The sequence below is a fragment of the Grampus griseus genome, assembly GCF_964374135.1.
Source record: "Grampus griseus genome assembly, chromosome: 5".
NCBI classification, from domain to species: domain Eukaryota; kingdom Metazoa; phylum Chordata; class Mammalia; order Artiodactyla; family Delphinidae; genus Grampus; species Grampus griseus.
In genome coordinates, this window is record NC_138998.1 from 30,223,884 (window position 1) to 30,236,901 (window position 13,018).

The following is a 13,018-nucleotide window of genomic DNA, read 5'->3' on the forward strand; positions in this document are numbered from 1 at the left end:
TCTTTTCAAAGAATAAACTTTTGCTTTCATTGACTTTATTTATGTATTTTTTTATTTCATTGATTTTTGCTTCAACCTTAATATTTCCTTCCATGTGATTGCTTTAGTTTTAATTTACTTGTCTTCTTTTAGTTTCCTATGGTAGATTGTTGATTTGTATAGCCTTCTTCCTTTCTTATCTGGCATGCTAAGCTATAAATTTCCCTCGAAGTACCACTTTAGTGACATACCATGACTTTTTATACAACAAATATGTTGTATTTTAAATTTTTATTCAGAACTAAGTATTTCCTTATTTTATTTGTGATTTCTTCTTCGACTCATGGGTTGTTAAGTTTTCTTGTTTAATTTCAAAATATTTGGAGGTTTTCCAAATTAATTTCTCTTCTTAATTTCTAGTTTAATTGCATTGTTGTTAGTAAACACACTTTCAGGTATTGATATTTAAATCATTTTATACTTTATGCGCCTTGTTTTTTCCTTAATCAGTTGGATTATCCAAAAAAAAAAAAACTACATGTGCATATAAAAAGGATATATTCTGCTGTTTTGTTACATCTTCCTGTAAACCTTTTTATCATTATGAAATGTTCTTTTTTAGTATGACTTTTTTTTTTTGTCTCAAAGACTTCTTTGCCTGATAATAATATATCTCTAGTTCTTTTATGGTTACTTTTTGTATGATGTATCTTTTATCATCCTTTCACTGTTTGTGTCTTTGAATATGAAATATATCTCTTATAGACAGCCTAGAGTTGGATCTTGTGTTTTTATCCATTGAACAATCTCTGTTATTTTCTTTATGGTTGCTACAGAAACTACATCCCATTAGCATGACTAATTTCACATAAATGTAGCATCTTTGCTCCAGTATAGCCCCATTTTCTTTTTCTTCCTTTGTACTATTATTGTCAAATATCTTTTATCTCTATTTGGTATTATCCCAACATTACCATTTTAACTATTATCAGTATATACAATATTAAGATTTTCAATGAAATTAAACGAAGTATTCATGCTATCTTCTCTTTTTACCCTGTTGTTAACATTTCCAGCATTCTTCATTTTCTTCTATGAATTTGAGTTATTGTATAGAGTTACTTCCTTTCAGTTTGAAGGACTTTCTTTACAGTTTCTTATAAGGCAAGTGTCCTAGCAGTCTTTGTTTATCTGGAAATGTCATTATTTCATCTTCCATATTTGAAAGATAGTTTGGCTGGATATAGAATTCTCGGTGGACAGTTCTATTTTCCTTTAACACTTTTACTGCCTTTCTACCACCTACTGGACTTCATTGTCTCTGAGTAAAAAATTAGTTGTTAATCTTGCTGTTCCCTTGTACATTTATGAATCACTTTTTTTGTAGCTTTTATTTTCTTTTCTTCTTTTTTTCCCCATTTTTCTTTGGCTTTCAACAGTTTGCTTATGTGTTTAGATATGGATCTCTTTGTGTTTATCCTACTAATATTTTGTTGACCTTTTTGGATCTGTAGATTCATGTTTTTCATCAAATTTCATAAGCTTTTAGCAGTTGATTCTTCAAGTATTTTTTACCCATTTCTCTTTGTTTGTACTCCTTTCACACATATACTGGTATACATGATATTGTTTCCTAGACTTTTGGAGCTTACGTGCGTGTGCGCGCTCTCACACACTCTCTCTCTCTCGTTTTTCCTTCCTCAATGTTTTTCATCTCTATTCTTTGGGTAATTTCTGTTTACCTATCTTCAGGTTCAGTGTTTTTTTTCTGTCAACTCAAGTATGCTGCTGAAACCATATGGTGAGTTTTTTATTTCTGTTATTGTACTTTTCAGTTGGTCCTATTTTTATAGTTGCTGTTTCTTTATCATAATCCACTGTTGGTTGAGGCCTTGTCATGTTCTCATCTAGTTCTTTGAATATAGCATCTTTAAATATAATCTGATTGTATTTATTGGATTTCCTTAAAAACGTTGCTAAATTTAACAGCTGGGCCCACTCGGAGCAGTTTCTTTAGACTGTTTCAATTTCCAAGTATAGGTATTACTTCGCTTTTTCTTTGTACATCATATAATCTTTTGTTAAAAACTGTTCATTTTACAAAATATATCTTAGCAAATATGGATTCTGATTTTTTTCCCCTGAAGTTTGTCGTATTGTTGGGGGTTTTGTTTTTGAATAATTTACTTGGACTTAATCTGAGGAATTTATCTCTCCTGGACTGTAGCTTTAGGCTAGCAGAACTCTGCTATTTCCCCATTCATTTCTTACAGAGTTTGCTCTTTTTATTGAAATCTTCCCTGGGTGTTGGTATTTAGCATGTTGCTACCAATCAAGTCAGCTTCCTCATCTTAAAACCATGGTTTTCATGGGCATTCCCAATCCTGCTACCTCCACTACACCTGCTGCTCTGAGTTTTAGGGTGTTTGAAGGGGTTATGTCCATTCAAGAATGCCATAGATTTTTGCTGTTTTGGGCCCAAATTTCATCAGCTTTTTACGAGTAAATGCTTATCAACATTTTGAATCTATTTCCAGAAAACTAAAAAGATTGCTTTTGTATTTTGAGTTATTTGGGGGGACGGGAAGAAAGGTGTTTTCTCTTAATATAGAATCGTAGGTTGACCTTTTTTTTTTTTCAGTCTTTTAAAGGAATTGATCCATTATCTCTGGTTTGGCTTGTTTCCAACTAGAACTGCTGTCATTCTTATCTTGTGTCCTTTGTAGTTAATTTATCTTTTGCTCTTGGTTACATTTAAATTTTTTTTTTGTTTTGTAACTAGTTTAACAATTTTGTCATGTTCTTCAGGGTCGTTTTCTTCATTTTTCTTTTATTACCTCCAGGCTCTCCTCAAGCCTCTTGAATATATATATTTTGTTGTAACTTTTAATGTTCTGTTTCACTAGTTTTATCATCTGTGTCATTTCTGATTCTGTTTGTTTTGATTAATTTTCCCCTTATTATGGGTCATTTTCTTTGAATGCCTGGCAATTTTTATTAGGTGCCAACCACTGTGGGTTTTTTGTTGGGTACCAAACAATGTATTCTTAAGATATTCATCCACTTTTCTCTGGGACATAATTAATGTTTGATCTTTTCAAGACTTTATTTAAGGTTTGTTAAGTGGACCAGGGCAGCGTTTAGTCTAAGGTTAACTTTACCCAGATACTAAGATAAAACCATTCTTTGTACTTTTCTTGATGCCCTGTGAATTACAAGGTTTTTCTGCTCTGCCTCACTGGAACACAAAGTATTCCAAGCCCTATGTTTGCTCCAGAGGTTGCCCTCTCTGCTGTTGCCATTCTTTCCCCAGCATTGAGTGGTTTGTTCACATGTACATGCTCTTTATACTCAGCTGAAGAGTTGATAGGGTCTTTCTGCAGATGCCCAGCGCTCACTCTCTCTGTGCATCTCTGGTACTGTGCCTTGTAAAATCTAACCACCTTGTCCTCTAGAGTCCCAGCTTCTTTTCCTCAACTTTGGGAAATACCCAGGCTCTGTATACGTTCCCCTGCCTATACCACTGCCCTGCTCTGCCTGATATCCAACACCTAAAAAATATTATTTTATGTATTTTATGCAGTTTTTTTAGTTTTTTCAAGTGGAAGAAGCATAAATCCTGTCTATCTTGGCTCAGCCACACAATTTTGAATGCAGAATCCATATCATTTTTTATGATTTTACCTCAATCTTCAACACCAAAATAACACAGCCTTTATTTCATTTTAGTGACCCACCCTTTCTGAGTCTTGCCAAAATTTTCAACCTATTATTCTCATAAAAGCAACAATTCTTTAATTTCCTACTGTTACCTTATTGATTTTTTAATTTAATCAGACCTTGCATACAAGTATTGAATCTGTCATAGCTCACTTTTGATACACTAAAATTTCAATTCCTCTGGGCTTCCTTGGTGGCGCAGTGGTTAAGAATCTGCCTGCCAGTGCAGGGGATGTGGGTTCGAGCCCTAGGCCAGGGAGATCCCACATGCCGTGGAACAACTAAGCCCTTGTGCCACAACTGCTAAGCCTGTGCTCTAGAGCCCAGGAGGCACAATTACTGAAGCCCACGTGCTTAGAGCCTGTGCTCCACAACAAGAAAAGCCACCACAATGAGAATCCTGCACACTGCAACGAAGAGTAGCCCCTGCTCGCTGCAACTAGAGAAAGCCCATGTGCAGCAACGAAGACCCAACGCAGCCAAAATAAACTAAATAAATAAATTTATTAAAAAAAATTTCAGTTCCTCAAAAGAGGGTTGAAAATATAGGTGAGAGTATGACCTGCCTGCCAAAGTGATCAGCATGTCATGGATACCAATCATTGGTTTTTCCAGAAGTATCACTTAGTCCACTTTATTGATTAAGGGAAAATGTTACTGCATGTACCTACTAGAAATAGAAGTGCTGTGGAGAGATGACACTTTAAGTTAATGCTTTTTCTCTCCTGCCACCCCAACTTCAAAAATTAAATATTAATTAAAATTAAATTAATTGTTAGATTTAAATTGTTAGATTATTGTTAGATATTAAAGTAAAGGCATACTAACTGAGGATCAGTAAATTAGGTAAGTTTTCCATAGAAATGAACATAATTATTCTTTTATGCTTTAAAAAAGAGCTACAGCAGAGGATTAATTGCCCCAGAATTATTCTTTTCTAGTTTTTTTCTTTCTTTGAGTTTGCAAGTAAAGTGTATTCTAACTTCATTTTTAGTTGTTCATTTCAAGGCCCCAGTACTAGAACTATGAAAATTCGTTCATCTTGTGATTTTCTTTATACATTTCCTCTTGTCTTACTAACTTTTTTGCCCCCTACTTAATCTTTGCTTTGGAAACTTCCAAACACCTGCAGCTAAACGTTATCTTTCTAAATGGAGTGAGACCTTTGGAAATAGAGATTAAGGTGTTAAAAATAAATGTAATATAAAAATCAAAGACTGAAGATCTCTAAAATATGAGAAAAATATCTGTATATCAAAAAATATATTGTAGGGTCTTCCCTTGTGGCGCAGTGGTTGAGGGTCCGCCTGCCAATTCAGGGGACATGGGTTCGTGTCCCGGTCCGGGAAGATCCCACATGCCGCAGAGCGGCTGGGCCTGTGAGCCATGGCCGCTGGACCTGCGCATCCGGAGCCTGTTGCTCTGCAACGGGAGAGGCCACAGCAGTGAGAAGCCCGTGTACTGAAGGGGGGAAAAATATGTGTGTGTGTATATATATACATATATATATATATATATAGTAAGTCAGGGATATTTAGAAATATACTGCATTTTCATTTTGTACTTCATTTACTTAAATAGAATGTTAGTTCCTAGAAGGCAAGAAGAAAGCTATCTATGGTAATAAGAGGATGTGCCATGAATCATGGAAGACCTGAAAGTTTACTAGAGCTTGAAAGAATAATCATTGTAGGTAATCAGAGTGGAATAAGGGCACTGTGAGTGTAGGAGTCACCACAGACATGTAATGTGTGCAGTTGAGCTATTTGGACTAAAGAACTCATTCATAGACCAAACTAAAAGAAGATTGGTTATGGCTCAATTGGTAAAAGGCCTTCAATAACAGTAAAACTAAGACTATTGGTTATCTTTTGCCATATAACAGCTTACCCCAAAACTTGGTGCACTATACATTATCTCATTGTTACTATGGGTCAAGAATTTGGGAGTGGCCTAGCTAAGGGGTTCTGGCTTAAGTTCTCTCATCAGATTGCAGTCAAGACTTTGGTTGAGGCTGCAGTCATTTGAAGGCTTGACTGTGGTTGGAGCATCTGCTTCTCATACGGCTTACTCACATGGCTGGTGGAAGAAGACTTAGTTACTCACCACATTGAGTTCTCTATAAGGCAGCTAGAATGTCCTTAAGACATGGCAGTTGGCTTTCCTGAGAGAGATTGATCCAAGAGAGAGAGCAAAGGAAAAGTCACTATGTCTTTTTTGACCTAGCTTCAGATGCCAAAATTCATCATTTCCACTGAATTATATTTATTAGAAACAAGTTAATAAGTACACCCATATTCAAGAAAAGAAGCATGTGTCTCCACCAAAGGAATAGTAACAGAAAATTTGTGGACATTTTAAGACCACCACAAAGAAATTCTTATTTTACTGTATAGTCTGTAATTACATAATATAGTTACATGTAGAGAATGATTAATAGGGTAGTATCAGCAAGCAAAGTAGATTAGAGCTCCAAAACCCAAATAGGAGAAAAATCACCTAGGGACTTTTAATAGTAGTAGAATGGGCTATCTTACATACATAGTCAAATTGTAGATCTAAAAAGGATATGAAAAAAATTTTAAGTTAAAGTGGGAGGCATCAGACTAGCATCTGAAGTAGACAAGGACTGGGATTCCAAGAAGATAAGCTGTATCTAAATGTTGGCAGTGCTTACAGAGAAGAGCTGTGTTTCAAGAACATGAGCTTTTGGCAGTCTAATAAGCATGAGAAAAAGGTATTAGAGGTTAGGCTTAGACATAGAAATGGTTATAAAAAAAGATTTTGAGCAATATTTTCCTACTGAAATAAAGCTAAGCCTTTATATTTTCTAGCCTTAGGAATCAGCCACCTATAATCTCAATACCAGAGGTAATGGTAATACCAATGGTAATGAATGGAAGAATGATTGAGCTATGTATTATGAGTTACTGTACTTAGTAGTCACTATAGTTTTAATCAAAATACCATACCTATTCATTGTGTCCTTACCCTACTTCTCTGAGCTTGTGTAATAAAAAACTCAGCCTGGTTTTGTTTGCTTTAATTTTTTTGATTGGTTTGTACAAGCGTATTTTAGCAGAGAATAAGTGTAATTGATCTTTGGGATTTGGGGATTTTGTGGTTATGTTTTGGTTTTGGAGGGGAGCTATTTTATTTTGTTTTATTTTTGCTGTTGTTATTATTTTTTTTAATTTGTACAGCCCAGTAGAAGACAAAGTATATGAACTTGTAGTTCTTAGAAGTGGAAATTTATATAAAATAGTAGAACAATACCAAGTGACAGGTAGGGATGAAAGCACTATATGGAAAAATTTGTTAATATCTAATTCAGGTGAAGATGTGTATTCCTTCTCACCCAGTAAATTTCACTTCTAAGTATAACAACAGTGTCTCACAGACTTGACTGACCATTTCCTACATCAAGTACACAGATGTTCCAAGAAAAAATACTTACTTGCCTTACCCCATGTGAAGCATTTTAGTATTTTCTATCCCAAATACTTTTTTTTTCCCCACTCACTAAATTTATTTCATAATGCGCTGGTAGGTAGTAATGCACTGTTTTAAAAACACTGCCCTAGGGGAAACGCTTACACAAGCAGACATGTACGAGAATGCTTATGCCATTCATTGTTAATAAAATCAAAAACTTGGAAACAACCTAAATATCTGCCACTGAGAGAATGTATAAGTAATTTGTAATTTATTTATAGAAAGGAACACTGAACATCAGTTAAAGGTTAATATATTGGACTTGGAGCTATATGAATCAGTGTGTATAAATTGCAAAACTGGTTTGTGAAAAAATCTAATTGGAGAGGAAGCCTATAAGATATAATGTATGTAAAGTTTCAAAATATGTAAAACAATATATATGAAGTTAAAGCATAATAACTTTGTAATGTCTGAAATTTTTCATATTTAGAAAAAAAGAAATACCCTTGAACCATTCACATTCATTATTTTAAAGGTCAAGGAACATTCTTTCACAGTTTTTAAGCTACTTTTTATATTGTATCATCTATGAATGTCTAGATTGATGACAATTAAAAGATTATAATAATGAACATTGATGGAAAGTTTTAGTAGGTACCAGGCACAGTTCTAAGTATTTTATTGATACTTTTATTAAGTGAGTTCATCCTCACAGTCACTGTGAGGTCTAGGTTCAGTTATTATCCCTGTTTTACAGGTGAGGAAATCTAAGAAAGAGGGAAATAACTTGCAGCTAGTAAATAGCAGAGTCAGGATTTGAACTCAGGATGTCTTACTCCAAAGTCTGTATCATTAGCCTCTGTGCTATAGAATCTCTCCATGAGAAAAAGGTATAAACAACAGCAAAAGTGTAGGAAAACTAAAGACTGTAATTGGTAGTATGGTTTTGAAAGAGAAAGTTTCTCACATTTTTATTCTTTAAGCAATGACATGGACTTAGAAGGAACTAAGATTTATTAGAGCAGAGAATTAAATATTAGAATACTAGCACTCATTTTATCACAAAAGAGAAACTAAGGAAAGCTCCTTGACAGATGATTGCCTTGTGTAAATTGGAGAATTAAAAATTATTCATGTATGGTAACTCAGAAACCTTTAAGATTGATCTACAAAAGAAAGGATTTATCTTAATTGTATAATACGGGGTGTTTTTAGCCAGAGTTATTATCCTGTTGAAAGATAAGGTAAAAATATTAACACTGTATTTGTTCATGGTTCACAGATTTTAGAGTAGAAGTAATTCCAGGAGGGTTGTAGTAGATGCTTATGGTGAGGTGAAAAGCTGTCTGGGCACAGAGCCAGAGACCTGACTTTTGGGGTTCATTCTGCTACCACTTCATAGTGTGGTCACCAGGATTGTTCTGTTGTGACTAAATGTGAATTATTCTTCTTCCCTGTGCAGTTACTTCAAGGACTTGGTTTTGTAAACTACTGTACATTTTCAAATAATACAGGCTGCTACAATTTTGCCTCATAGATACTAATTTTTTGTTCATGAAAATTATTTTTTAATTCTTTAGATGTGTACTAGCTTAGAAAGAGTCACAGTTATTTAGAGAAACACGTTTTGAGTTCTCCATTATCCTGTATTTGGATGTTGATACTCTGGTTCCTCAGAAGTTTTAACATGTGTATTGATCCCATAATAATTGTGAGGCTTTCAGAAAGCTCCAAATGTCATTTCCTAGTCCATTGAAAATAGAGCAGTTGAGTCAAAATAAGATGATTTCCAGAAGCTTTTTTTTTTGTTTGGTATTGGTGGTTTTTATTTCATAGAAGCCATGTAAAAAATAGAAGATATTCAAGTTGGAGACCTTTGCGAGGGCAGATATAAAAATGGTATTTGGATAATATTATATCTATTGCTTGCTGAAAATGAGTATGAAGTACTTTCTAGCTTTGGATATTAATCAGAGGTTTGACTCTTTTTTTTCCTTCTCTAGTGATGCTATTGCTGAGATTAGAGCCATTTGTATTGAAGAAATTGGAGTATGGATGAAAATGTATAGTGATGCCTTCCTAAATGACAGTTACCTAAAATATGTTGGCTGGACTCTTCATGACAGGGTAAGTTACTCTGTTCTCAGCTTTCATAGAAGATGTACTTGTCCTAATATTAATTCTAGAAAGCTAGGAATTAAGATGGCATTGGGGGCGTCCCTGGTGGCGCAGTGGTTGAGAGTCCGCCTGCTGATGCAGGGGACATGGGTTCGTGCCCCGGTCCGGGAAGATCCCACATGCCACGGAGCGGCTGGGCCCATGAGCCATGGCCACTGAGCCTGCGCGTCCGGAGCCTGTGCTCTGCACCGGGAAAGGCCACAACAGTGAGAGGCCCTCATACCGCAAAAGAAAAAGAAAAAAAAAAAGATGGCATTGGTTGGTTTTTCTCAAACTTTATAATAATATGGAAATTTAAGATGATACAGCTGAATACTATTTACTTGTGGCCATGATGAAACTTGAGACATCAGCATATGTGTGAAAACCGTGTCTTACTTAGTTGTAATGCCGTCTTAAAGCAAGGTTGGCAACCTGGTACATCTAAATTTTAAGAGAATGTAGTATCTCAATAAGCTAATTATAATTTTTTTCTAGTTTGGAATCAAAAGAGATTCCTGTTTCTCTTAATATATAGGAACTAAATAAGCTTTCTTATTTTGAATTCTCTAAGGTCATATCATAGTAGAATGTTTTAGCAGAGTTGAATAGATTCGTTGGATTCTAGAATATCTGGTCTTAAAATCTGTCTCTACTTCCACTCTCTTAGAAAAGGCTCTGACTTAAAAGGAATCTCACATTATTAAGTCCTGAGGATGTAATCCTTAAATAACCAAGGATAGGAATGATAAATTGCTGGAATTTTTATATTGAATGACCTGACATTCTATAACTTGAATTGCCAGATTTTCACACACAAAAAAGAAATCTTAACAATGATTTCTTTTAAAAGATGTTATATTCCATTATTCGAATTGTTAAAAGTATCATAACTATTAGAAGATATTTTATCTTTTTTTTTCATTTTATCTTTTTAAATGCAATTATATTCTTAGACTTTTACAGTAATTTTGGTAATAGTCTAAGACTTATTTTCTATATATTACCATTATTAGCCTGTGGAGCATTTTTTACTTATTGATTGATTGATTGATTGATTGATTTTTTTAGACAGCTCAGAGCAATTTATTTTTTTTATAGCTTTGGCATTTTTTTTTAATTTTTTTTTTGAAGTATTGTTGGTTTATAGTGCTGTGCCAATCTCTGCTGTACAGTAAAGTGACTAAGTTATACACATATGTACATTCTTTTTTATATTTTATATTATGGTTTATCACAGGATATTCAATATAGTTCCCTGTGTTATACATTAGAACCTTGTTGTTTATCCATTCTAAATGTAATAGTTTGCATCTACCAATCCCAAACTCCCAGTCCATCCTTCTCCCTGCCCAACTTGAGTCTGTTTCTGTTTTGTAGATAGGTTCATTTGTGCCATATTTTAAATTCCACATATAAGTGGTATCATATATTTGTCTTTCTATTTCTGACTTCACTTAGTATGACAATCTCTAGTTGCATCCATGTTGCTGCAAATGGTATTATTTTGTTCTTTTTGTGGCTGAATAGTATTCCATTGTATATATTTACTACATCCTCTTTATCCATTCCTCTGTCGATGGACATTTAAGTTGTTTCTATGTTTTGGCTATTGTGAACAGTGCTGCTATGAACATAGGGGTGCATGTATCTTTTGAATTATAGTTTTGTTCAGGTATATTCCCAGGAGGGGGATTGCTGGATTATGTGGTAATTCTGTTTTTAGTTTTCTGAGTAGCCTGCATACTGTTCTCCATAGTGGTTGTACCAGCTTACAGTTCCCCCCAACAGTGTAGGAGTTCCCTTTTCTCCACATCCTCTCCAGCATTTGTTATTTGTAGACTTTTTAATGATAGCCATTCTGACTGGTGTGAGGTGGTACCTCAGTGTAGTTTTGATTTGCATTTGTCTAATAATTAGTGATGTTGAGCATCTTTTCATGTGCCTATTGGCCATCTGTATGTCTTCTTTGGAGAAATGTCTATTAAGGTCTTCTGCCCATTTTTCAATTGGGTTATTTGTTTTTTTGTTGATGAGTTGCATGAGTTTTTTGTATATTTTGTAGATTAAGCCTCGTCTGTTGCATCATTTGCAAATATTTTCTCCCATTTGGTAGGTTGTCTTTCTTTTTTTTTTTATGGTTTTCTTTGCTGTGCAAAAGCTTGCAAGTTTGATTAGGCCCCATTTGTTTATTTTTGTTTTTATTTGTATTGCCTTGGGAGTCTGACCTAAGAAAACATTGGTACAATTTATGTCAGAGGATGTTTTGCCTATGCTCTCTTCTAGGAGTTTTATGGTATGTTGTCTTATGTTTAAGTCTTTAAGCCATTTTGAGTTTATTTTTGTGCATGGTGTAAGGGTGTGTTCTAACTTCATTGATTTACATGCAGCTGTCCAACTTTCCCAGCACCATTTGCTGAAGAAACTTTCTTTTTCCCCTTGTATATTCTTACCTCCTTTGTCAAAGATTAATTGACAATAGGTGTGTGGTTTATTTCTGGGCTCTCTATTCTGTTCCATTGATCCATATGCCCGTTTTTGTACCAGTACCACACTGTTTTGATTACTGTAGCTTTGTAGCATTGTCTGAAGTCTGGGGAGTTATGCCTTTGTTTTTTTCCTCAGGATGGCTCTAGCACTTCTGGGTCTTTTATGGTTCCATATAAATTTTTGGATTATTTGTTCTAGTTTTGTGAAAAATGTCATGGATAATTTTATAGGGATCGCATTAAGTCTGTAGAATGCTTTGGGTAGTATTGCCATTTTAACAATGTTAATTCTTCCAGTTCAAGAGCATGGGATATCTTTCTATTTCTTTGAATCCTCTTTCATTTCCTTTATTAATGTTTTATAGTTCTCAGCATATAAGTCTTTCACCTCCTTGGTCAGGTTTATTCCTCGATTTTTTTTGGGGGGGGGTGCAATTTTAAAAGGTGTTTACATTCCCTTTCTGATATTTCGTTGTTAGTGTAAAGGAATGCAACCGATTTCTGAATGTTAATCTTCTATCCTGCTACTTTGCTGAATTTATTTGTTAGATCTAGTAGTTTTTGTGTGGAGTCCTTAGGATTTTCTGCATATAGTGACAATTTTACCTCTTCCCTTTCAATTTGAATACCTTTTATTTCTTTTTCTTGTCTGATTGCTGTGGCTAAGAATTCCAATACTATGTTGAAAAGAAATGGTGAGAGTGGTCATTCTTGTCTTGTTCCAGATTTTAGTGGGAAGGCTTTCAGCTTTTCATCGTTGATTATTATATTGACTGTGGGTTTCTCATAAATGGCTTTAATTATGTTGAGATATGTTCCCTCTATTCCCACTTTGGTAATAGTTTTTATCATGAATGAATGTTGAATTCTGTCAAATGCTTTTTCTGCATCTTTTGAGATAATCATGTGGTTTTTGACTTTTCTTTTGTTAATGTGCTGTATTGCACTGATTGATTTGCATATGTTGAACCATCCTTGTGAACCTGGGATGAATCCCACTTGGTCATAGTGTATGATCTTTTTTATGTGTTGTTGGATTCTTTTTGCTAATATTTTGCTGAGGATTTTTGCATCTATATTTATCAAAGATATTGGCCTATAATTTTCTTTTTTGGTGGTGTCTTTGTCTACTTTTGGTATCAGGGTGATGGTGGCTTCATAGAATGTCTTTGGGAGTGTTCCCTCCTCTTCAGTCTTTTGGAAGAGTTTGAGAAGAATCAGTGTAAGTTCTTTGT

The 13,018-nt window shown here is 34.5% G+C and overlaps 1 protein-coding gene across 2 annotated transcripts in view; it reads left to right on the forward strand.

The window, feature by feature from the left end:
- The window catches only part of STAG1 (STAG1 cohesin complex component), a gene marked incomplete at its 3' end in the record, with an annotated part of 421,944 nt that overhangs the window by 287,811 nt on the left and 121,115 nt on the right, over positions 1 to 13,018 (forward strand). For both annotated transcript variants that reach the window (XM_082655685.1, XM_082655684.1), the window contains exon 10: positions 9,141 to 9,264. In XM_082655685.1, coding sequence (XP_082511811.1) covers positions 9,141 to 9,264 — 124 coding nt within the window. The remainder of the gene's footprint in view (positions 1 to 9,140; positions 9,265 to 13,018) is intronic.